At 39.7% G+C, this 27313-nt stretch overlaps 1 protein-coding gene across 2 annotated transcripts in view; it reads right to left on the bottom strand.

Annotated features, from left to right (window-relative positions):
• Positions 1-26907, bottom strand: part of LOC143218702 (parathyroid hormone/parathyroid hormone-related peptide receptor) — a 43954-nt gene extending 17047 nt beyond the window's left edge. Inside the window, exons 1-3 of one of the 2 annotated variants that reach the window (XM_076444065.1) lie at positions 26195-26903; positions 24719-25221; positions 3991-4049 (exon numbers count right to left, since the gene is read on the bottom strand). In XM_076444065.1, coding sequence (XP_076300180.1) covers positions 3991-4002 — 12 coding nt within the window. In that variant the 5' untranslated portion in view covers positions 4003-4049; positions 24719-25221; positions 26195-26903. Of the gene's footprint in view, positions 1-3990; positions 4050-24718 lie in introns of both variants that reach the window. The other variant, XM_076444067.1, reaches the window with a different exon arrangement.
• Positions 26908-27313: the final 406 nt, after the last annotated feature.

Here is a 27313-nt window from a genome sequence, read left to right as displayed (position 1 = left end):
AAGAGAGTTCTAGAAAATTTCAAGAAGATCCGGAGAATGCTATAAAGTTCAGGAAGGTCCAAGAAAATTCCGGAGGATCCTAGAGAAGGTCGTAGAGAGACCACCAGAGTTCTGAGAAAAAATTCTAGAACGTCGTAAAGTTTTGTACAGAAATCCAAGAATGTCCTGCTAGGTGCTAGAAAGTCTCAGGGAGTCCAAGAGTCCCGCAAAGGACTTTAATCGAATCCTCAGCTTTTCCGCTATAAAGTTGTCTCAGCGGTTTCAGCGAACTCTTATCGTCTCGCTTTCGCACACCGTTTCTCGATAGCCCACAATATTTACATCTGACTCTTGCGTCGACCACCCCGAGTCCTAATCTCCTTTCCTCGAAGAACAATCTCACTGATCCGACGATAAATTCGTCGCTCGATTGAAGGCAGACCTAACCCGTCTGCTATACGGGAAAACGACAGAATTACAGCTGGGTGGAGTTACGGCTCCGGCGAACTACCAAATGAATTCGCGAACAGTCGCTGATCGACTCAATCATGTCGGACAGGGATTGATGGAGAGAGAGAGTGACGTGCATTAGCAACGAGGCACTTACAGCCCGACGTCTGTTCCCGAGCTTGGTGTCGTAAAGATGAAAACACACACCAGTCTCTCTCTTGTTGATCCATTTGCTCGGGGATCGACTCTTTAACTTCCGCTGCACTTGGCCTATTTCCAGTTTCTGATTGGATGATGTTAGGCTCATAAAGCCTCATGTCATCAGTACAGATCGGTGAGAGTCTCGATAGTCTTCGGAAAATCCAAGAGGTTCCTAATGATTTTTAGCGGATTACAGAGAGAGTCCTACTGTTTTTCAGAAGATGGTAGAGGGTTCTAGCAATTTTTAAGGGATTCTAGAGAGTTCTACTAATGTTGTTTGAAATATCGATCGCAAGATAATGAAATGTATAATATTCAAATGTTCTCGGCGCAACGGTTCGATCAGTTTATAGGAAAAAAGCAAAATTTGCACGTTAGTTTGGAACTTTCAACGTTTCTATAAACTGATCGAACCGTTGCGCCGAGAACATTTGAATATTATACAGTTCTACTAATTTTCAAAAGATCTTACAAGGGAAGGACCCCAAGTGTCCGACTTCGATTTTGATAATTTTTTGTGAGATGATTTGATCGCTTGTTAGTCCTTAAATCTTAGAGGGTCCTAATAATTTTCAGGGGATCTTAGGGAGATCCAATCATTTTCAGAAGGTCCTACAGGGTCTTAGTCATTTTTAGGGGGTCTTAGAGAGCTTTTGAATAGGGCACCATAAGGGAACCTGGGCGGTGGGGTTTTTAGTGGGTAGTGCGCAAGCGAGCCCCACACTTCCCCCCGACCGTTAGGGGGATCTAGTGTGTAAATGCATTTTCCCCACCGCCCTAAAAAAACAAAAAAAAAATGGGGGTCTTAGAGAGAGCTCTAATAATTCTCAGGGCGTCCGAGAGAGTTCCAATAATTTTCGGAAGGTCCCAGAGGGTCCTAGTAATTTTCAGGGGATCTTAGAGAATCCCAATAATTTTCAGAAGATCCTAGAGTGTCCTAGTTATTTATTTTTGCGGGATTCCAGAGAGTCCAACTGTCTTTCAGAAGATGGTAGAGGGTCCTAGTAATTTTCAGGGGATCTTAGAGAGTTTCAATAATTTTCAGAATATCCTTCAGAATGTCCCAGTAATTTATAGGCGATCTTGGAGAGTCCTTGTAATTTTGGCAAGATGGTAGAGGGTCCTGGCAATCTTTAGGGGATTCCAGAAACTTCTAGTAACTTTCAGAAGATCGTAGACAGCCTTACGATCCTAAGATCCGGAACGTGTCAAAATGGGCTTCCATGGAATTACGAGACTGGAATGCTGCCAAAACACGCGTATCAGTGAGCGGCATCAAATTTGCGAACACTTGCACTCAAGTTGGAAGCGGAATCCGTATCAGCCAACCGTTTCTAAATTTATATGGACAGAAACTGTGTTGGGAAGCTTCGTGCGCTTTTGTAATACGAAGAGACCGCGGACTCCGAAGGAAGAACGAGAAGCCTCCGGATATCGTGGTATTAGAAATCCTCGTGTTCCGCATAGTTCCACCGCTGGATCCTTTAAATCCTTTCCAGGGTCGCTTTCAATTGCTAACCGTGCCGCGAACTTCTGCGGAGCTTGCCGAAAAGGTACAGCGAATTGAAAAGCAGAAAAGTTCACACCATGGAAAGACGAGAAAAATACAATCTTGACTTATTCAAAATAAAACAACGTCGAATGAACATTTGTAGCCTGTTGTTCCATAAAGGAGAGTGTTTATAGATCCCTGGTTTCGGAAGACAGATGCAAAACGGAGTGGCTCGAGTAAACTTTAATTACGCGTCTGCTCGGAGCGATTGTAATTGCTCTTTCTGTCTTTGACAGCAGCGGTTTTGAGGGACGAAATTGGGACAATGAGGGCCCTTGGTAAATTTATCGTATGATAATTCTTTGTTTGAAACATACCTCGTTTGATCGGGAAATTACTGTTGTTGCAACGCTACGTAAATTACACGTGCAATAGCATTTGGCGCACCGTGGGATCCTAAATTTAGCGGATAAAATGATTAATCGGCCCCGGGAAGCAACACGTCGATGGTTTTCATTGGCGCGGACCGTGGCAAATGCCTACCGACCGAGTTTTCCGAGTTTTCCGGCTCGTGGAGAACGAAATTAGCTTCGTCGGCCGACCGAGAAAAGTCTCATGGCTAGGTCTTGATCAGCTTTTCCACATTTTCGCTCTCTTGAGCTGCGGAAACGAAGTTCTTGAAACATTTTTCCGTTTATCTCGGGCATTTCGTCGTGGAAATTGAGTTTCTGTACTTGATCGAGTTTGATCTTTGCGTACTCTTCCACCACGGGGACCAATACGACGGCCATTTTCTTTTGTCAGGTTTAATTGGGCTAACATGGCGGCCGAATGACGCTAGACTCCACCTCATGATTTTAACTTGAAATAGAAATGAATCTACACTATTTTTGGGATTGAAAATAATGAAATAACAAATTTGAGCAGTGAATTTAGATATATGTATATCAGTTTTTATTCATCAGTGTGTAATAAATGAAGCTCCGTGTTGAGTCGAGTGTTTTTTTGACATTTTCCATTAAACAATTTGCTGAAGCACACACGTTCTTTTGCAAATATTCTAATGGTAAATGGCGTGCTTTTGATCAAAATGTTTAATGGAAAATGTCGAAGGGAATGGGATTTTTACGAAAAATCTGGGAAATCGACGTAGGACGACGTTTTCAGTATCGAATCGACGCGAAGAAAATAATTGCACCTCGCGCCGACGGCATTAGCAACTCCATTACGTGAAAGCGTTTATGCAAAAACGCTAGCTATCCGGGGAACTGCGTGGAGAGGTTTTACCGAGATTTCTGACCATCGCTGTAGAACGGAGTTGAACAAAGAGTATTTGCTGTCGCCACGTATCGGAGCCGAAGAGGCACTCGACGAGTGGCCAAAGTGCTTGTTCCCTCCTCGAATCTCGGGTTTCCCTTCTCTCCTCTTATTATAGCGAGCGCATAGTCCAAAAGGAATGCCCGGCGACACGGAACGCAGTCGTTGACCTTTTCTCCTGTATCACTTTTCTTCCAAAATTCTCATAAAAATCCATCAAATCAGACATAACCAACGAACAACCATCCTCTCGAATTTAACATTAGATTGTGTACTAATTGGTGGCGAACCTGATATTTTTCAGTGGTAAAACAAAAGCGAGAGAGAAAGGGTCGTCGTTTAATTTACACCGGCAAAAATATGAAATCCTTTTTGCAGAATTTAATAAACGTCGAACTCGAGGCCGAACTCGACTGGATAAAAATTCACGTGGCGATCAAGATTTTAATTAAAGGTTCGTCGTATTGTCACGAAAGTCCTAAAAAAAGCATGGCATTTTTTCTGTCCTAGTTCTTCCGTCTATTTGTTTTACAAAGATCCATGGTACTTACGTAAGTGTCCATTTCGTTATTCTGTGTTGAGCGCGATGTTGAAACGATCCTCCGGTTGCCTGGAACAGATTAAATTTCATTAATTAGCATTTACAAATCGAGCTGGATTCCAGGTTAATTACTTTCTCTTGGAATCGTAGGCGAGAGTACTAAAAAGTTTCTCAAGCAGATAATGTTGATTTAATTAAAACAGCCCTTGAAAATTAATTTTTGTAATATTGTAGTGAATGTTTTCTCCTGGATTTTTGTGCAACCCCTCGGAAATATAGTTTAATCCAAATAAGTAAATAATTAAAAGTGTTCTTAATGGGTAAAATTGATTTGCATAAGGTTGAATTTGGAGTGTAAAAGTTATAACTGCAGGGGTAGTTCGAAACAATTTAAGGGATGACACCTGACCAAAATCGAGCAACACGTCAACCGAAGCGCGCTTCCATAGCGCGTATCGATTGTCAGAGATCAGTCACCGTGCAAATGTCGATTGAACCGGGAGATGGGGTTGCAGGTGGCGTAAAAATGGGGATTGAAAGAGAGCGTAATTAATTCATATCGAAACAGGTTGGAGTTTGGTTACTGATTGAATGGAACAAACGCGATCCCAGTGAGCCAATACCGTGAAAGTGATGTACGAAGGGGTTGGCACTGAAGGGTTGGGCAACCCTGTGACCGCTAATATGGGGTAATGAAATGACAAACAAGGGCGTGGCGCAGGTGGCACACGCCGTTTTTCCCGCAGTCAATTTGCGAATTCGTGATTCCGTTACCGACTCGACGTAATATCCCGGGAAATACTAATTTTGACCGTAGCCCACGGGCTACAACTCTCTAGATAGCTGTACAACTGTTCTCAGTAACAAACTTTGCCCTTCAAATTAGGCGCACACTAAAAGGGTTCAAACAGCTCGTTCAAATTAATTAGCGTTCCAATTACACACTTTCGGAGTATCCTAATTTAAAACCTATTCGATCATTTGTGCACGTTAATATTCCCGAACATTCCTGGAATACAATTAAAACCCCCACGTGCCAAACACACCCCCACACACCCTTAAAATCGATAATAATCTAATTATTTTAGTTAATAAGAAAACATTCGTACAGTGCTCGTCCTTCGAACGATAACAAAGTCTCCTTGATCATCCCCAATCCCCAGGGGGTGGAAGGGTCGGCAAGAAATCGCACAAAGACACGTTTCAATATCGAAGCCCCGGTTTCTTTGTCGCAGGCTACAATCTTTGCCTCGGATTGTAATCGGAGCGTGTCGCCGTGGCTCGTTAGGGGTGGAATTTCTCAAAGGGGTGGGTTTTCACAATCGGTGCGTGAACTGGATTCGTCGAGTCGCCGAATCGAGGACGTGCACCTGAGAATCAGCTACGAATCGGGGTTAGAAATTACTCGAAACCTGTGCCCGCTACCCTTTCTATAAGGGTTGAAACCCCCGGCCACTTGATTCTGCCGTCGAATCACCGTTGCCTCGGCTATTGTCGGCCTCAAGAATATTTTCTGCTTGTTTCGCGCGCTCTTTGTCCCTGGGAATGAGAGTGATTTGCCGCGGAATTAATTAGGGGTTGATTTTCCCCACGTATACTGAGTCCAAACAATGAGAGGAAATTTCTTCACCGAGTTGAATGGCGTTTTACATTATTCCGGGCTGCTGTTCGTTGTTTCTTTGCGCCAGCAGGGAGTCTGTTTTACATTCGAGATAATTAGGGGATGATTTCTGGAATTGTTTAACATTATTGTACGTATGCTACCATCGAAATATTTTCTTTATCTTCATCATCTGATGCGTCAGCGCTCATCCAAGATATAAAAATTGCAATTAACCGTCCTCTAGGCTTAAGAGCCACCCTCTAATTACTTACCTAACTATGTATTAATATCCTGGAGCCCTCGGCCCTACCCAGTAAATCAATATTGAAAAAACCCACCATCATAAACAGCCCCTAGCCCCAAAAGTAATATGTACCTCGATCGTCAACATTGCGAAATTATGAAATTGTATATGTATCTTTCTTAAAATACTATTTTCCCTCAGAAAAACAAAATCTACAATATTAAATAGTTTTGCAGTCAAATTCAACCTGTATTTGAAATATTTGTTTCGCCAGATATTGTCCACCCGTGCCCACAGCCCTTGTCGGACATGTAATTCCAAACTAATCATCCTCCATTAATATCCGCAAACCCTTCGCCTCACGGTCCAATTCATCCAAGATGATAACACCATGAGCTGCCCCTAATCTCTGCACTGTCATCCAAAAGACCAGCCTCGTAATCAAGGATCCTGATCCTAGTTTAGTATGACTCAATCAAATATAATCTTACGAATAGAGACCCAGTTCCGGTGTATACGACTCCATGAAAATTTTCAGAGCTGCTCCAGCTGGTTTATGGAAATGGCTCACAGTGTAGGGGTTTGGTTGGCAGGCGGGGGTTGCAGGGGGTGTCGACCAAGTGTGCAACCTTGCAAGCACGCGTGCCCATAACCCATTTCGCTTGCGGACACGCGACGAAAGCCCTCAAGTGTCACCGCGGCTTCGGGAATCCGGCGCTCGAGAATCCCCGGATCAACCGAGATTTATTTGTGATTCATTGCCGTTTGCCTCGGTCCCGGATTTACAGTCGAAATTTACGAGGGCTCGAAGCACAGGGCTGTGGCCCATTCCTGCGAGTATGCATCGCGTGCTCGCAGAGATGGAAAAATCTTTTTTCCTCGGCGACGCTCCTCCCAGGAGATGCTGGGGCAATGCACGCGGAAATAGAGTGTCTGTTCCGCTCTTCCAATGGAAAAGACGAGGCCGGAGTGTGTGCTATCGGTAGCTCCTCTTCGTCTTCTTGGCTACTCTTTTGCTAACTTCTCTTGTGACAACGGGTCCATCCTGAAAGCTCCGTGGCTGTTTCTTTTTTAATAGTGGCACATTTTACCACCGTCCGAGACTCTTCTGTCTCCCTAAGGGCGCTATTTTCATCCCCTAAATGCATATGTGTCGTCGAACATCCGCTATTAATTGTTTCACGTTCGTGTAAAATTTCGACGTTATTTTTAAACATTTCTAAATTGCGTCTGGCCACCGAAGATTATTCTACTTACTAGAAACACTACTCCAAATCATTTTTGCCTTTGAACCGACGATCAATCATTAAGTTTTATAAACTAGAAAGACGGAACTGCGAACATGAAAAATAGCTTCTCTAATTAGCAACACTCGGAATGAATCTCCACGTTGTTTTCTTGTAATCGGAGAAGTGCCGGGTGATCGATTAATCACGAGAACCATAATTAATTTTCCGCATCAGAGTCGTCGAACGGCTGATCAGCGAACGTGTAATTGCCGATAATGAGTCCCAACGAAATTAATTATTGCTAATTGTTGAATCGCGGATTTTTGATAATGAGTTTTGTAGTTGCAGGGGAACAAGTGTATTCGCCGATACACCGAAATACTTCGTTATGTAAGTTACTAACAACGTTCTGTCGCAAAAATAGCAGCGTGCAGACACGTTGATAATTTGCCCAGGATCCCGTGGAAGATAATTAATTCTCCAATTAACGCTGAGCTCAGCTGCCGAACTCGATCCGGGTTAAATTAAAAGCGAGGCTGGTTGAACTTACAAGAACTTGTTCCGCTTAAGTTTCGATCGTTCCAAGTCCCATGGTATTCGGACGATAATTATCCGACAAATTCACTCTGTCTAATTACTGTCTCCGACACACATTCTAGAAAGATGAACTGTAGGTCGATTTTTGTTATTGAAAATTATCTCTGATTTCTAAACGTAAGAGCAATGTAATAGAATGATTAATTTTGTGATGAAAGCGTTTCGATTGAAAATTTGAATAATACATTTGAGCGTCAGTGTACCATGTGAACGTAACATCTAGATTCGCTGTATTATCGATTATTTATCTGTCCGTTTCATAAATGTTTAGCCCGAGGTAAAATAATTAAATCGAAGAAGACATTTTCCATCGTCGATCGAAGAATATTCCTGCGTTTTCAGCCTTTGTTTCTGTCCCTGCGTGAGCCAATTTCTGTTTTTGTCTTTCCTTTTACTGGCCTGGCCGCGTATAACAAAGCGTATTAATATTCTTTTATTGTGCGTGTTATTCGCTCGGGCTCGGCATTGTTTCGTACTTCTTGTAAACAATTCGATGAAATTTAACGAAGTTCCTATTCACGTGGCAGTTCTATTATTGAAGTTGCTCTATTCTGCTCGTAAAGTATTTGCACAGAGTTTGTTTGGCAAAATTCAATTGCAAACTCGCCGGGAATAATATATCTGTTTGGTAAATTTGTTCAAGCGTCCTCTGGAAATTTTTTAGCACGGAAATGGTGGACAGAAACATTTTAAACTTCTCGGGTTGCGTCGTCGATTCTCCAAACTCGATTCGAAAGAATTATTTAATACCTACTGTAATGTTTATGAATTTTTTTTAAAGGGAAAATAACAAATGTAAAAATTTGGAACTTTGTGTATCGGTTAATCGATCTACGAAAGATATAAAAACAAATTTTTGCTAATTGATAGAACCATGAAATGAAAAGTTTCAATTTTATCAAAACATCAATGTTGAAAGGCACTTTTGCAAGAGATGTAAATGGGATTAAAGGTTTACGCGTGATACAGACCGACGTAACAAAATTTCGTGGCCACGATCGACTGCGAGGCAGCCGCCACAACAAGGAAACCATACATCAAGCCGGATCTCACATTCAGCCAACGTAACAACGATGAGCGAACGCAAAACTTTGTTCGCCAACGAGTTCACGAAAAAGTATCAGCGGAAACTTCGTTTCCAGGCGATTGCACTTTTGTTCTCGCTTGCAAAAAGTGTCGCAACCCACCCCCATCGGCGCACTGTTTGCAGCTTAACGTCAATTTAGAAAATCAATCGGTTTTACCAACTTCCTGCCCTCTAAACCCTTCCGGAGCCTTCCTGACGGCCGTCGAAACACGTCCACACGTTTTCAAACGAAATCCCTTTGGTTACTCGCATTGTTTATAACAAATTCACTCTTCCGAAGGGTCCATCTGCACAAACAAAAACTTTCGACGAAACTATACAACATGGGAACGAAAACGTTTTCACTGGAGTCGCTCGGGAAGATACACTACGTTCATGCATGGGCTTGCATTTTTATCCGTCGTTGCAGCGTCCAATTTAAAAAAATGTAGCTCGGAAAGGGGCGATTTTTTTGAAAAAATTTATTCTTCTGAATTTGTGTGGTTTGAACTGATCTGTAAGGGGGTGATTTTAGTTTTGGGCAATTTTGCGTTTTTAGCGAGAATATCTTAATTTTAGTTTTGTTGGATTTTGAATTTCATCTTTCGATGCAGCGTCCGATTTAAAAAAATGTAGCTCGGGAAGGTGTGACTTTTTTGGAAAAATTTATTCTTCCGAATTTGTGTGGTTTGAACTAGTCTATAAGGGGGTGATTTTAGTTTTGGGCAATTTTGCGTTTTTAGCGAGAATATCTTAATTTTAGTTTTGTTGGATTTTGAATTTCATCTTTCGATGCAGCGTCCGATTTAAAAAAATGTAGCTCGGAAAGGGGCGATTTTTTTGAAAAAATTTATTCTTCTGAATTTGTGTGGCTTGAACTGATCTGTAAGGGGGTGATTTTAGTTTTGGGCAATTTTGCGTTTTTAGCGAGAATATCTTAATTTTAGTTTTGTTGGATTTTGAATTTCATCTTTCGATGCAGCGTCCGATTTAAAAAAATGTAGCTCGGGAAGGTGTGACTTTTTTGGAAAAATTTATTCTTCCGAATTTGTGTGGTTTGAACTAGTCTATAAGGGGGTGATTTTAGTTTTGGGCAATTTTGCTTTTTTAGCGAGAATATCTTAATTTTAGTTTTGTTGGATTTTGAATTTCATCTTTCGATGCAGCGTCCGATTTAAAAAAATGTAGCTCGGAAAGGGGCGATTTTTTTGAAAAAATTTATTCTTCTGAATTTGTGTGGTTTGAACTGATCTGTAAGGGGGTGATTTTAGTTTTGGGCAATTTTGCGTTTTTAGCGAGAATATCTTAATTTTAGTTTTGTTGGATTTTGAATTTCATCTTTCGATGCAGCGTCCGATTTAAAAAAATGTAGCTCGGGAAGGTGTGACTTTCTTGGAAAAATTTATTCTTCCGAATTTGTGTGCTTTGAACTAGTCTATAAGGGGGTGATGGTAGTTTCTCCGAATGTTTGGAGGTGGTGGGAGCAACCTCTTTATACCTTTCAGCCCCTTATTATCCGGGGACGAGAGAGAAATATCTCGTTACGAGACATCTACGTGCACCGATATCATATCCGCAGTTAAGGCACACGAATGAATCCCGGGGAGAGCGATATCGCGTGCGACACCTCGCATTTTCGTAGATATTATCGGGGAAAACAACCCCCGACTGGGTTCGGCGACCGTTCGTACTCATGGATGGATTCTGCTATTTTGTCAGTTTTCACGGATAAAGCCTTATATTTACGACGTTGCCAATCTTTCTGCAACAATAATTTTTATATAGTTAGTCGATGGGACAACAGATCGATTTTTGAATAAAACAATATTCGTAATTAATGAGGTGAACAAAAATTGAGGGTCAAAATCAAGTTCAAAATTACGTTCAAAATTGAGGTTCGAAGGGTCGATGTCACCCCCGAAAATTCCAACAATCCAGAAAATAATTAAATAAAGAAGTGTACGATTCGTCAATGGAAACTAAAGATTGTTAACTTTTTCCCTTGAGCATAGGGTCGCAACCTTGGATGTTGGGGTTGATCCAGCCCTTGCGACTTCCAATAGGGCAAATATAAATATTAGCGATACAACTAATACAGGTTCCGATAAAATAGCGTTGAAAATTAATAGTTTAAGGGTTGATTTCACCCTCGAAGATTCCAACAGCCCAGAAAATAGCCAAACGACAGCCTGTCCGCTTCAGGAATGGCAACTACAGGCTGATCATTTTTTCTCCTTAGTGTTGGGGTTGCAATCTTGTGTGCAGGGATTGATTTAACGGCTGCTCTGTTTTTCAGGCGGGATTTCCGCTGGGGAGCTGTCCGCGAACTAAGATTTATCACTTGTAATCCATAAAAATGACCTGATAGAAAGTTTCGAAGCTGTCCGCCGGTTACAAATTGTTGTCCGTAGACACGTGCACGTAGCCTCGTGTCTCGTTGTCGCAATTACTCTTTGGTTCGAGGCATCCAGGCAACTCGGTAAATAACGACCGAAGGCACTGCTTTATTTTTTGATCTACCAAGTGAACCACGACTACGACAGGATCACAGATCCATGATCAACGACACGGGTCTCGTGCCGAGACACTTTATCACCTGTATAATCCTCAAAGCGTGTACACAGCTCGTATGTTTAACCAAAACTAATTACCACGAGCGCCGCTCATCGGAAAATGTCACAAAGCAAAAATATTTTCCAAACCCATTATTTTTATGGTTCGCGTTCGTTTCTGTCGTAAACGCAGAAAATCCGCAGTTTGGTGATAAATATAAAATCTAATTTCTCCTCTGGACATTTAAAATATGAATGTATAGGTTTTGCAAATCAATTTCACTCATTCAGAATATTTAAATTCATTATTTATTTGTTTAGACTCAAGTACTCAATACGCAAGTACTTTCATTTTAAAAATTGATTAATCAGGAAACGCGGCTACAATGAATATACAGATCTACGTACAGTTTTCGTTCATTATAAAGTTAATGAATTGGTGATTACTTTTAAACAAGTATTTGAAGTACATCCTCGCAATAAATAAAGTTTTGAAATTCTTAACAATCCATTTTTGTGAAAGGTTGAAATTGATTTGCAGAAGGGTGTATTCGAAACCTGTAAAGATACGTATAAAATGAAAACAATTCGAGATATAGAAAAACGCATACGAGTTCCTAAATATTTATCGGAGTGAGTTCGAGGCAGACCCTTGTTACGCTGCGTTTGTCCGAAACAACCACCCCTTCTGCGGGCTACTCTCGTTCAGACCGGTGCGCGTTTATTTCTGGAGGCACGGGGGTTGCTGAACTTTAATCCAGACCGCAATTACGCGTTCTTTTGACCGGGAAACCGAGCGGCGGCGTTAACGCCAGCAATTTTCTGCAGTGTGTACCCTCGCGAAATTGGGAAAATTCTTTCGAACCCCTTCTCCGGATTCCTTGCTACATCCTGGGGTATAAAAATGTTTTTTTAAAGTATCTTGAACGAGGGAACTAAGGCATTCCGCTTGACCTGCGATATTGCAGTCGGTTCACAATACTTCACCCTTCAATTTAAAATAAAGTAATAAAAATAAAGTACTCTGTAGCACTGCTGTCTGTGCGTGTTCGGTTTTACAAAATAATGGAAAACTGGTGGTAGTCTGTGAAAATATTTGACGGAACCAAATTGTCTTCTATATTTGAACTTGATCTTTACGTACCTAAAGAAATTTTCAAAAATCTTGCAGTGCACGATAGAAAAAATTGTGGAGAGGATGTACCATCGGATTACCATTTTTTTTTTCGCTTTTTTCAACATTCTTTATGCCGGGCAAATTTCATTTAAAATGAAATCGTAAAAAGTCGTATAACTCGATGTTTTCCTAATAAGAGACAGAAAATGTAAGTTGTTTGATGAAATCGCAACAGATCATAGAACAAAATGTCGTGAAAGTTATTTTAAATGGTGTAAAAAATTCGCTTCCATTTTTTAAAACCGAGCGCTGTCCAAATATTTTCAGATCTCGTCAGGCGAACCATAAAAATACATAAAACCGCGCGGTCATATAAAATTCAATGGTACCATGTTATACTGCGTTCGCGAAATCTACAAAGAAGATAAAATTTCATTCGGATGTTTTCTCTGCGCCCGGCGCACAGTGGGCTCGATTGAAGAAGCACGCGACATTTTGCGAAAAAATCAACTTTCTAATTTTGATATTTGTTCAATTGATATCGATTTCGAAATGTCCACCGACCACGAAAATGATAAAATTAATCAAATACAATAGCAGTTCTAGTGGTGATACACAAGTTCCAGTTGTGGTAGAACAATTCAATTAAAGAAATTAATAAAAACGGTTAAACAAATGTGAAATATATTAAGTTACAAATCATTGAGAAGGAATTATTTTTTTATATATGTTCAGTTGAAATTTCATTGCAATATCTTCAGTGGTTTAATAGTTATTCAAACGTGTCGCGTGCTTCTTCATCGACGTCGAACGGGTTAGCTTAGCATTAAAGCGTCGAAGAGTTTACATAACTTTTGTCGTGATTTTATTACACATGTAATTTGACCGAGTTGTAATATCGTTCGAGGGTGATTTTCATTTGTCGATTTTAATTGAAATGATTTTAACGGGCGGTCGCCATTGGAATTTCATCGAAATGGTTTTATAGGTTGGTTCCAGTCTTTTCCAATTTTACGCAGCGTACGTCATAGAAGATATTTGAAACGCGAGAGAGGGATTATGAAACGAAGCGACGTTATTTAATTATTGCGATCCCCATCAAATTCTCTCGCGGCAGAATTTTCCACTGATCCTCTCTCTCTCTCTTCGTTTCCGATCGAGCGCAAATAATTCTGAAAGGAGATCGTCGCATTATCAGCTGTTTATCGGAATTTGTTGTAACGCGGGAAATGCTTAGCTATTAACATAAAAGTCTAGCGACCAATTCAACAATGCAAAAGCAGCTGTAACAGTAAACATGCCTGATAAAACAGAGCAGCTAACGACCCGTGCAATTGTCGTAAATCTACAGAAAATGGCAACCCAGTTTCTCTCAATGACTCGTACTACTTCAACGCAATTATTCATTTCAGTCAATTTTTATGGTCCTATCTATTTCGATTTTTATTCGTTTCTCTCCTGTGTAATAAAAATTGCCCCACTGGTCTGGTACTTCGAAACTCATTTTAAAAAGTGAAAAACGTGTTTTCCATACCACGGAGCAATTGTTAAAACAATCTAGTGCTTCGATGAAATTCTAACAATATTTTTGTTCCTTCATCGATCTCTGATTTCACTAGTAGTAAATTAAATGAACAATGTTTAATAAGAATTGCTGAATCCTTTCAGAAAATGAACAATATATCCACAGAGTAATTATTTCAACAACACAACGAACTGATTGCATCAGTATTTTTGTTCCTGTCTCCCTCATCGTTTTTGCAGCAGAATTTCCACGGCGCGACAAACAATCTTGCTGATTAAAAATGGTAAAAACAGTCCTTCCGACAAGCGATTACGAAACGTCGTTATCCCGTTTTCACTCTGTTCAGCATTGATTAAACTTGATTACGAGTATTGCAAATAATTACACGGGTATCTGGAGACCTTCGAGATTATCCGCTGTTCTCCAGGCAGAAAGTTATTCAAACGAGAGATCCGGTACAGTGTCCGGGACACGATTAGACGTACAACCTTTTTATAGTAAAGCGAAATGGAACGAAATCGTAAAATCGATCATCTGCGGCTCCTATCACTTTTTCTTTCACTTCGCCGCGCGCGTCACCACCGTGGACCCCCCTCCTCTTCGTTTTATTTTTTCCGCGGCGAAATTTTTTTCTCCGAGGATTTTTAATTCCATTATTGTGTCCGGTTTTCCGATATCGTGCGACCTTTTGCACTTTAATGGAACGCAGTGCGATTCTTTTGACAAATTCCGCTGGATCTTTTCAGCTTCGAAAAGCATTCGATATTTTCTAAAAGGGTGCAACGTTAATTTGATTATTTCCACAGTTGTCTCAAGTTGCAAATAAATGCATGGCACCGAGGGAGAGTTGAATGCATTTCTTATCAGTTTCTTTTTCGCGGAATGAATCGACCGTTTCATTTGAAGAATAATTCCGCGAAGAGCACGCGTACGCAGATATTAATTCATGTGATATGTATTTGCAAAATATTGAAGTAGTGATATTATTTGAATACTCGTTAAGGGGTTGTTCTGCATATATATTTCAAACGTACTCGTAACGCAGTATTAATACTGACTTAAATCGAATGAAATGACCACAGTTAAGTGGAGAACAACTGTTATTTTTATGATGTTTAATAGGGGTTGGTTCGATGAAACCACCGCTGCTACCAAGAGATATTTATAGGAAAAACATATTTGCATTCCAGTTCGATATTAATCCAACTGCATTCAAGCGTACGATGGTGCGTACCACCCTTATTACAAATATATTAATTTAAAGAAAATATGTTTATTTAACGTCTGGGTATTTAGCTGTAATATAGTGAAGTGAAATTTTCCTAAAGTGTTGACGATTCCACCCCTATTCGTGTATACAATGTATTCTGACTCGACCTTGATACTGAATTAATTACGAAAGGACTGAAGCGAATAATATTGTTCTGTTCATTTTTTTTTAATTAGAGGATGCTTTTACAAACCCACCCCCATGCCCGTCCCCCATTCGGATACATCGATTTTTCCCGCACTGAAACCGACTATGTATAGCGGTCGCGATGTTTGCGTCTACTTTAATTCAATTAACCGGACTGATGGAAAGTCAGGGTTGAGTGGGGCTGATCGAATGTATAATGAGACGTCCCATGGTGGACAGGGGGTATCAATTAAGGGGTTCGATTAATATTGACCTGGTATAGGTACAGCAGTGGCTTCTCTCGTAACGAAATCAGAATCGGAAATGAAACGATCGCTCGTGGACTGTCTAACAGCCTGTTAGACGTTACCATCCCTCGACATACTTAAAAAATAAACAAAATTTTTTAGTCTTCCGGTGTTTATAATATCTAGTTCAAAAATGCACAATTGCATATAGATTTATAATATACTGATTTCATTTCCGATAGAAAACAATGTTTTAGTCTTTAGTCTTCATAATATCGAGACAAAAGCTATTTTAACTCGAAAATTAAACATTTCTTCTGACCTACATAGAATAATTCCATTGTAAAATTGACAAAATACCTCATACGATATTTAACACTAGGTCTAATATCCTAAATTTGCGATTATTAATATTGTAAAGATGCTTCCCAGAAGAATTCTTACCAAATTTATCTTTTTGGGTATGGTAAGGTGCCCAAATATGGTATGGTCGCCTATTATGGCACTCCCTTATATCTTGTAAAGGAGAAGTCGCATTATAGTGAGAAAATCCTCAAACAATAGTTTACAATCGCACGATTCTATAGATTTTAGTATCGATCCTCCGCCAGTTGTGTCTCCACGTGTTGAATATTTTTGTGGTTAGATTTTCGATTGTTTCTTTTTCGGGGAAGGTAAGTGATTTTCAAATGTTTGAACATATCTGTAGTTTCCTTTATTTATATTAATGTTTGCAACTGTTGCTTTGGGCTGAAATTCATTTTCACTTTGGCAGTAGCTGGTATTATCAATCCACGTGGAGTTCCCAATATGGCACTATTAAGGGTTCCCTAATATGGGTATAGCTATCGATATTCTTGGTGTGGATTGTGGCTGTCGAATATATTGCACTAGGTGTCATATTAGGGACTCGAGGTGTACCATACTAAGAGCCCCTTTCGCAGGAACCTGCAAATAATACACCACAAAAAAAATATTTTTCCAAGCTGTATTAATTTTTGAATGACCCCAGAATCTTATTGAGAGGAAATGCATCTAGTACTGGTAATTTTTTGGACGAAAAAGAGCATTCTAAAATAATGAAAAAATGACATCAACAAAAAGTGGTTCATATTTGGGCACTTTACCCTATATAATTATTGGAAAAATGGCCAACAACTTGATAGACACATTCTTGTTATGTTTATAAAATGATGTGGAGTAATTATTTCAGAGCTCTGTAAACCTATCGTTAAATGTGCAGCAACAGTAATTAAATAGTAATTAAAATAAAAATTTTATACCTGAATTACAACAAACTGGAGCGAAATAGAAATTAATTTTCTTTCTTAATACATTTAATAGGCTGAAAATACTGAAACAGTATTTTTAAATTCCTCAAATGTTTTACTGTTTCAAATTACACCTACTCAGTTTTGTCGTAAATGTATAAAATCCGCTGTCTATTGAATGTAAATCCGACAGGTTTCATAAAACAAACAAGTGCAGAACGGGAAAGTGCATTGAGGGTTCAATAAATATGTACCTGAACAGACTACTTTTCCGAGTACGAGGGAAATAAACTGCAGTAATTCGTGGGCCGACGAGGAGAAAATGTCAGGTACTCGTCATCGCCCACGAGAATCCTTTAAGGTCAGCGTACCTGAACCAGGCGAGGGATTTGTTTTACAGATAATTGAACGAGCCCTGCGGCAGCGAAGTGCCATTCCGATGAGAATCGATATCCCTCGCGAGAAGGGAGAAAAGCAACAAGACGAGATCGAAGGCGTTGATGCGACGCACCGGCATCGTGCGGCTATTAATTGGTTTACCCGGCAATGTGTCATCCCTTAATTAATTCCCTCGAGGACCAACAAAGGCGCGTTTGTTGCCGACTTAATACGATGAGTCACGTGCGGACAGTCTTATGACCGGCCGACGAATATACGTACAGGACTTCGCAACTTTTCTCCTCGGAACATCACCCCCGTTCGATCCAATTATCCTTTTTTTCCCTGGCAAACCCTAAAACCACGTTCTTCCCACCGAGAAGAATTTCATGGCTTCAAGTTTAATCATCACAGGCTCTTCCGGTGACTTACAATATTTTTCTTTCTTGAATTATGGCTTTGCAGAGCTTGGCCGATGAACGTTGACTATGGTGAGCTGGGGGTCTTGACTTTGTGGAGGTTTATGAGGCGATTACTCTTTTTACGGTGAATGGTGGTGCTGAAAATGTCTCTGAACGAGAATTCTGTTTTTTAGGTGTTGGAATTGTTCAGAGAAAATTATTAATAAATTAGGAGCATGATATACTGTGTGCCTGGACTTGGAGAGTAACTATAATGAGCTGGGAGTCCTGACTTTATGGAGACTTTTAAGGGGAGCACTCTTTTTATGGTGAATGGTGATGCAGAAAATATTTCTAAACGAGAATTTTGCTTTTTAGGTCTTCGAATTGTTAAAAAAAATTATAAATAAATTAGGAGGATAATCCTGGCTACCTCGACTTGGAGAGTTACTATAATTAGCTGGGGATCTTGACTTTATGAAGGCTTTTGAGGGGAGCGATGCCAAACATATCTTTGCACGAAAATTGTATTTTTTCAGGTCTTCAGATTGCTGAGAAAAAATTATAAATAAATTAGCAGGATGATATACTGTGTGCCTGGACTTGGAGAGTAACTATAATCAGAGTTGGGCAAAAATTGTATTCAAATAAAAATTGCGAATAAAGTGAGTTTTTTTTCAAGTGGGTTTTAAACCCACTTTATTTGAAATTTTTATTTGAGTAAAATGTGTGCCCAACTCTGACTATAATGAGCCAGGGTCGCGACTTTCAAAGCGACAGCGAAAAGCTCGAGGAAGTTCCCTAAGCAAAGAAACCATTTCATTAATCGTAGGGCTCCTGTTTCAAATTAATGGCACGAAGCCGGAAGACCACTCGAACGAAAATTATGACAAGAAAGCTCGACTGGAGTTTGAAAGCCCGGCAGCTCGTTCGTTTACGACCCGCAAAAAATAACACGATAAACTAGTGCGATTTCAACGGTGCCGATGGAAGACACTGGCAAACTTCCCTGAGAGTTAATCAGGATAATGTGTCGGGCTATGGCCGGTTCGTTCTACTGTGGAGTCAGGTCGAGCACTATGCGATGCCGGTGGTAGTATGGGTCTCTGCACAAATATGTATCTCTCCGAGTTATTATACAGTGTGGATGACGTGGCTCTAATAATTCATTCAGTTTTATAAATAAAAATGAAATCGTGAATTGAATTCTTGCCTTCTCCAATAAAAATTGTTACGTACGCCTTAAACTATGCAGTTTCATCTGCATAAGGGGTTCGCATAGTTTCTAATTCTAGAATAAAATTATATTCTTTTCAAGGTACAGTTTAAAACAATTTGTAAGCGAACATTTAAACGAAATATTTGATTCTATGTGATGGTTAGTGGATTCGCGCCCGAAGGGACGGTTATAAAACGGCGTGAACAATTAATTGGTTCGTTACCGCCGACTTTAATGTATTAAATTAACGCCTCGACGGCGAAGAAATGGCTTTGTGCTCACAAAGTTGCTTCCCATTTCAACCATCGTCTTTTTCGTTATTAAACGAGCGTTTCAACGAAAGTTAAGTAATTTACCATTTTTGGGTCTTCCGAGGAATCGAGCAAACCCTATAACCGCATTGTAACTAGTTCCCCTTTGTTCAAGAGAAGAACTTAATTAAAGGCAATTTCTAGGATTTCCTTTGAAACGATTCAGACCGCAATGCTTCTCTTCGCCATGCTCCTCTCAATCGAAACTTTTCAGAAATCTTGGAAGTGTGGTTTTTGTATCGCATACAGGAAGCACTTTGATAACTGTTCATAATTAATAAAAACTCTGACGGACACCCAATGAGTTAATGCTGCAATTTTTCTTGGAATCCTTTTTATAGAACTACATCTTCGTGATCTTAATAAAAAGAGTAGAGGAAAGAAGCGGAAACATCATACTGCCACCTCTGTCGCGAGAGGAACTGAGTAAGATTTTAAGATTTCCATAAAGCAAACGCAGTTTTTCTACTTTCTTGAAAAGGATCCACACATGGATCGAAACGTCGAAAGTTTAAGTTAACGTGCAAAATTTGCTTTTTCGTAATTAGTTGATCGAACCGTTGCGCCGAGAACACTGACATATTATTCATTGAACTGAGTAAGAATTCATCCGAACTGATGGCACGACTAAAAAGAATTCTACAAAGACTGATTATATCGGTGCCTCTTTCTCGCTGGGAACAGTCTGTGCTAAGTTCCACAGTACTTATTCTTAATTAGCATGTCGCTTTCTCCATTTTAGCTATTCTTCAGCGGAACTCCTAGAATGTATGGACAAAAGTAGAGTCCAATCTGAACAGTTGGAAGAAAGAAATTAACGATGTGTCATTTTACCAAGCTCCATCCTTTAAGAACGGTTCTACTAATTTTATTATTGCTCCCTTAATTATATTCTTCAAGAATATTAAAAATATTCTTATCAACACTAAACCTACCGCTGCCGGTCAAATGACCAATTTTATATTTCTCATCTTACAAACATTGAAATTATGAAATTGCTCTCATGGAAACTGATTCGACAAATTTCTGTGTCCAAGCACACATTGTTCTAAAAATTCCACAAAATTTAAATAAATAGAGCCTTGTCATTTCTATAAGCTAAAACATTTTAATTGCTTCCAGTGCTCGGTAGGTTCAGTGTGAAAAGAATATTGTCAGAATGTTTAAGAAAAACTGTCGAGAAATTAATATGAAAAATGTCTAATATTATTTGGGGGAGTAATATTATTTATAGAAATTTTATATAGAATTTAGAAATATTATTAAATTAATATGAAATTTTATGTATCTAATATTATTTGAGGGAGTAATATTATTTATAGAAATTTTATATAGAATTTAGAAATATTATTAAATTAATATGAAATTTTATGTATCTAATATTATTTGAGGGAGTAATATTATTTATAGAAATTTTATATAGAATTTAGAAATATTATTAAATTAATATGAAATTTTATGTATCTAATATTATTTGAGGAGGGATAATATTATTCATAGAAATTTTATATAGGATTTAAAATATTATTAAATTAACATGAAAATTTATATATCTAATATTATTTGAGGGAGTAATATTTTATATATATATTTATAGAAATTTTATATTATTAACTTAATATGAAATTTTATGTATCTAATATTATTTGAGGAGGGATAATATTATTTATAGAAATTTTACATCGAATTTAGAAATGTCATTAAATTAATATGAAAATTTATATATTTATCGATCCCTTTCCACGAGGTATAATAATTTATAATAATTCTGAGGAGTGCGCTCCTTCGAAGAACAAGTCTCCCAAAGAGTCGCTGCAGTAACCAGAGTCCCGATATCATGCTCGAGTTGCAATTTCGCGATCCGGCAAGTGGTTGTTTATTTAAAGATACATCCCGCCGATGTATTAGAGTCTGCTTAGCGTTTAGTTAGATTCCGTCAACGATGTTCCTGGCGAGGCCATTAGACGAAAGGCCTCTCTCACGCCACTGCCAGTCGGTGTGTGTTTATTTATAAAAGTATTAGCCTCGCGGCACGCGATCCCAAGAGCTGCCGGTTATGATAGCGTTTTATCTTGTCCGGCCGCGGACCAATTCAAGAGGAGGCATTAAATCCGCTCGAACCGTTTTCAGCCGGATTTCCAACGCTGACCTTAATAAACGCTACCGCGACGCCCACCTAACTGGCATTTTCACGAATTTATTTACATTTCGCTGGACCCTACTTGTTTCTTTTTTTTTTATCTTTTCCGCCGACGCGCGCATCACGCTGCACGTTCCCGCAAGTCGCCTTGAGACTTTTCGCGAAGCATAAAACGCTGCATCTTCGCCGAACCGAGTGACCAAATTGTTGCCGGGCATCTGGCCGCAGTGTTTCTCCACGGAAATCTTATTTTTTTCATCAAGCTCTCTCGGTTAATTATCACCGTGCCGAGGAAATCTCTGCACTCGTGGATAATAGGCTGCAGCAAAATTTATGAAGCTTGCGATTGCGAGAGGAACTGCATTAACTCGGCAATTCGGAAGATTAATCGTCGTTGCGCATTTTTATGCGAAATGGAAATTTTCCGCGTCCTCTGCGAGACACAGGAACTGCATGGACATTTATTTCTTGTTGATTTAATCAGTTTACTATACGTTTTTATTAACTTGCTTTCTTGTCTGTCTGTTTGTTCGGTACAAATTTCGCAATTGATTTTAAACTAACTTCCCCATGAGCTAGAGACTGGAAATATTAAACATAGCTCAGATCAGGATGACAATGCAATATTTAAAAAAAATTCAAGAAAGCCTATGCGTTTAGGAGATATAAGCTATTAATAAATTTAACCGTTACACCTCCCCGCGCGACGCTCGGCAGTACCCACTCGGTTCCCACTCTGACTCATCCCCACTCCACTGACCCGTTTCGCAGCGAAACCAAATCACTAACAATTTTATTTTACTGCAAATGATACGTGAACTGTTGTGCGACTTTTCTCAACGGCAGCTACCCCCTCTACACTCCTTACTATGTATTATCTTGCGCCCCACGTTTTTCGTTTTAAATCTTACAAGTATTTTCATAGCTATTCAAAATTTTCGGGACTATCTGTACGGGGTTAGGAATCTGTATGGGGCTAGGAAAAATTGTTTTATACTCTTTAGTCCGTTTTAAAAACGTGGTACTCTTAAAAATTTTATTTTTATTTAATTAATTTTAGTAAATAGAAAATAATCGATTGTCTTTCGAAATAATTCGATTGAATTCTATGAAAAAATTCGAGGTCAGGACAAATTTTAATGTCAATAGAAAATGTAGGGAGCTTTGGTGAAGTGCTGATAAAAATGTATGTATATGGAAAAGCGATAAATTTTCTGAACAGCCAGATATAAATTGCGTTTGCATAAAGAGCCGCAGTGACCTAACAATATCGCCCCAGCAATAGTTACCGACCACTTTCCAGAAGAAGCTGCGTTGTTTTCGAGTTCCGAAAATTTATAACAGCGTTATCTGCTCTCTATTCCTGCCGAGTAACGTCCATCGCGCTTCACCCGTTATCTCGCGATAATAAATCATAAGAACAAGACCAGGTCAGGTCTGAGAGACTGCGTCCGAGTCAGAGGAGCTAACCATGGGTTTCGCACGCTGAGAAAAATAAGGTGTCTCCAGGTCTTTTATCTCGTTGGCTATTCAAATCTCTAAATCGACCCTCGTGCTCTTCAGATTGTCTGCCACAGGCGTCAGTAACGAATCCCTAAAATGAGAGTCGGTGTATAAATTGGAAGGTATCCGGGCTTCGTTGGCCTCTGATGAGGGAGTCGGTATCTACCCTTAAATACTAGGGCTAGCCTAACCTAGATTCTCTCTGTCTACCGAATTACCTGCTGAATTTACCCCCTGGCAATTTTAATGGGAACTCTTACTTCTTCGGGAAGATGAATCTCTCTTTGGTTTTTGAAGTCGAACGAACCACTGGGGTTCTGTGATGGATAGCTTGGACAATCAACATGTTTTATACATTATTCTCTACGCTGGCAATTTTTTAAATAATTCTCCTGGGTACTACTAGAGCCAATTAATTTTTTTAAAAACATGTCTGTGCAAAATGACTGTATAAAATGTGAGCTCTTACTTCTTCGGAAAGATGAATCTCTCTCTGGTTTTTAAATTCGAATGAACTGTTGCGGTTCAGTCATTATTTAAATAATTCTCCTGGGTCCTACTAGAGCTAATTAATTTTTTAAAAAACATGTCTGTGCAAAATGACTGTATAAAATGTGAGCTCTTACTTCTTCGGGAAGATGAATCTCTCTCTGGTTTTTAAATTCAAATGAACTGTTGCGGTTCAGTCATTATGTAAATAATTTTCCTGGGTCCTACTAGAGCTAATTAATTTTTTAAAAAACGTCTGTGCAAAATGACTGTATAAAATGTGAGCTCTTACTTCTTCGGGAAGATGAATCTCTCTCTGGTTTTTAAATTCGAATGAACTGTTGCGGTTCCGTCATTATTTAAATAATTTTACTAGGTCCTACTAGAGCTAATTAATTTTTTAAAAAAGTCTGTGCAAAATAACTGTATAAAATGTGAGCTCTTACTTCTTCGGGAAGATGAATCTCTCTCTGGATTTTAAATTTGAATGAACTGTTGCGGTTCCGTCATTATTTAAATAATTTTCCTAGGTCCTACTAGAGCTAATTAATTTTTTAAAAAACGTCTGTGTAAAATGACTGTATAAAATGTGAGCTCTTACTTCTTCGGGAAGATGAATCTCTCTCTGGTTTTTAAATTCGAATGAACTGTTGCGGTTCAGTCATTATTTAAATAATTTTCCTAGGTCCTACTAGAGCTAATTAATTTTTTTTTAAACATGTCTGCGCAAAATGACTGTATAAAATGTCTTCCGGTAGCTGTCTCGAGCCCCATAACTGCGGAAGAGAAAAACATCCCCAGCCCCGAGCGATTATGTAAATTTTTCACCAGCTTTTTTCCTCGTAACCGCTTACTTCACCTCATGTCACCAGTTACTAGACAATCGGCTGTCCGAGGAAAGTTTCAATTGCCTGTGTGTCTACAGTTTCTATCTGATAATAGATATGACTGCCTACTTATCTTATGGCTTTCTTCCGAGCCTGATAATGATAGTGTATAGACATGTAACGTTCTTCGGAACTGTTTCTAATAATTGAAGAACTCAACGTGAATTACGTTCATGCAGTCAATGGAATTATCAATATTTATATAAAGGATTCGCTTCAACAAAACATAGTACATAGATGTAACACAAACGATGTTCATACTCATTTATTTCGTTCAAGCAAATTCACTTCATACATTTTGCCTCTCACTGATAATGTTTCTTCCTCATTCTCACCAAACAAATTATGTATTAGGTTGTCCCAAAAGTTTCTTTCGGAATGTGTTCCTTTAATGTTGCTAAATAAATACAAACAACGGGACAATCTCGACGTTAATGTTTTACCTGGCATGAATTTGCAACCTAATACATAAATAGACATGGAACTCCCGTAATTTGCATTATGTATGCCATCAAAAATTAATACATGTGTTTCGTCCAAAAAAGGAGAATCGAGTACTCACCAAAGGTCAGCAGCTCAGTAGATCCTCATGAATAAGGACCCCTCGAAGAATCCCCAAGGTCTGTCAATCGTGAAGTCGTCGCAAGGTTTCCATCAGCCTAATTTCGTCAACGTGTCACCTATCACCTCGAAGCTTTCAAGCGGTTGTTCGCAGTTCCAAAGAGCAGTTCGCACCGGAAGAGTGTCTATGACACCTGTTTACATGGTTCGCACAGAGAGAGCGAGAGAGAGAGAGAGAGAGTGACAGCCAGAAATCGACGCACGTCTCGTTCAGCAAAGTGCAGCTTTCGCTTTTGCTTGTCGCCGACTGTTTTGCACCGAGTCGTAAACGGCCACCTTCTGCGAAAACAGTGACGACTCTAGACTTGGATCACTGTCACCTCCGGGAAAAGCGCAGCAGCTATTTACGCGACGATCTTCTTTGAACGATTCACCAGTTGCTTTGGTAGACGATCAGATGGTTGATTATATTTCAAATCTGATCGGGGAGGTCGCGCGCCTTATCTGGAGGATTAGAGTCACGTTACTTCGTTGCCCCAGGTGTTCCGATGGTCCGAGGTTGTGTTCGAGAGACAATAATGAACTGGTTGCCTCTGGTAGCTAATATTTGCGTCTACAAAGATTTCCTTTCAAGATTTAACAGGTAATAATGGCTTCTACCAGCTCTTCTTTGAAGGTCCAAGAAGATTTCAGAAAGAAACTCCACGGCTAACAGTAAGGTCTACCAATTCCTCTTTGGAGATCCAAGAAGATTTCAGAAAGAAACTCCACAGCTAACAGTAAGGTCTACCAATTCCTCTTTGAAGGTCCAAGAAGATTTCAGCAAGTAACTCCACAGCTAATAGTAGGATCTACCAATTCCTCTTTGGAGATCCAAGAAGATTTCAGCAAGTAACTCCACAGCTAATACTAGGATCTACCAATTCCTCTTTGAAGATCCAAGAAGATTTCAGGAAGTAACTCCAAATCTAAATGGTAGCTTCTACTAATTCTTCTTTAAAGATCCAAAAAGACTTGAGGAAGTAACTTCAACAGTGGCTTCTTCCAATTCTTCTTTCAAGATTCAAGAACATTTCAGGAAGTAGCTTCACAGGTAATAGTGCCTTCTACGAATTCCTCTTTGAAGATCCAAGAAGAATTCAGGAAGTAACTCCACATCTAATAGTAGGATCAACCAATTCTTTTTTGACGATACAAAAAGGTTTCGGGAAGTAACTCCACAGCTAATAGTAGAATCTACCAATTCCTCTTTAAAGATCCAAGAAGATTTCAGGAAGTAACTTGAAAGACAATAGTGGCTTTTCTACCAATGCTTCTCTGAAGGTCCAAGGAGAATTCAGGAAGTAACTTAGACATCCAAGAAGATTTGAATCGGTAGCCTCTAGCAATCGCCTCCAGGTCTCCTATTCAAACTAATTTGCGGTTCTCCAACTGAATTACTGCTAAGGACGACGACTGACGCAGCGGTCTCGCGTACCTTGTATCCCCGGCGTAAGCAACGTTGATCAGGGTTGTTCTTCGCGTCATCCGAGATGCTCAAAGCTCATCGAACTCCCCACTTTGTCCCCACGCTGACCTTCGTCAGATTCTCACGCGCCGGTTCCAGCACTTCAACACGACACTCGAGTACTACGAACAGGTGACAGCGAAGACTCACACTCCTGCTTCGAAAGCATCCGTCTTGACTTGCTGACGTTCACTGAAGGATTAAATGAGACCACCCTAGATCCCTAGTGAAGTCTATCTGAAGTAAAAACTTCTTGATCCCTGGATTCCCACGACGGAATTAGATCGATCCTCTCAGATACCGGCTGGATCACAGTGTTAATTAAGATTGTAATTTGTGGATAAGGCAGAGGCTGGTCTTTAGACGTCCTTCAGCCATAATCTGGTCCAGGTGAGACTGTCAGATGAGACGAGACCCGAGAAGAAACGAGTCGTCTACACGTCCAACGCCGGGCGCCGTTTAAGCGCGACTGACTTCCTGCGGTGCTCTATATCGCATGATCTCACGCATGTCCGATTTCCGAGTTCACCTGCCCCTCTCTAGCGTCGCGGCGCCGCGCGTCCCGTCCTCCTTCTGCGACGCCTCTCGCTCGCCAACTGTTGCTCTCCGCGGATGATCAAGCCCGATGAAAAATACCCGGCAACGACACTGCATTAACCGAGGCACCTGCAATACGCACACTTTAAGCCTCTCTGCAAACTCTCTGCGGCGAAATTCACTTTTCATGCGGACTGTTGTCGATGAGCAAATACCGGCTGCTTGCTTTCAATAGGAAACCTACGCCGATAAAATCGTTACAGCAATATTAGACAGCGGATTTTATGCATTTATCACGGAAATGAGTAAGTATAATTCAAAACAGTAGTTCATCTCACATTTATTGAAATTGTGGAGTTGCTTACGTGGAAATTGATTCCATAAATTTGTTTATCCAAGCGTATATTGTGATAAGAGTTGCACAAAATCGAAATAAACAGAGCCTTGTCATTTTTTCTAAGCTGGCACAATTTTGATCGATTTAAAATCGTGTTAAACGTATATTCTTATATTATTTTCAATCTATTAAACGTATTAAGAATGCAAATCATT

Source organism: Lasioglossum baleicum, chromosome 20 (genome assembly GCF_051020765.1).
Source record: "Lasioglossum baleicum chromosome 20, iyLasBale1, whole genome shotgun sequence".
Taxonomy (NCBI): Eukaryota; Metazoa; Arthropoda; class Insecta; order Hymenoptera; family Halictidae; genus Lasioglossum; species Lasioglossum baleicum.
This window is presented reverse-complemented; position numbering and strand designations above follow the sequence as displayed.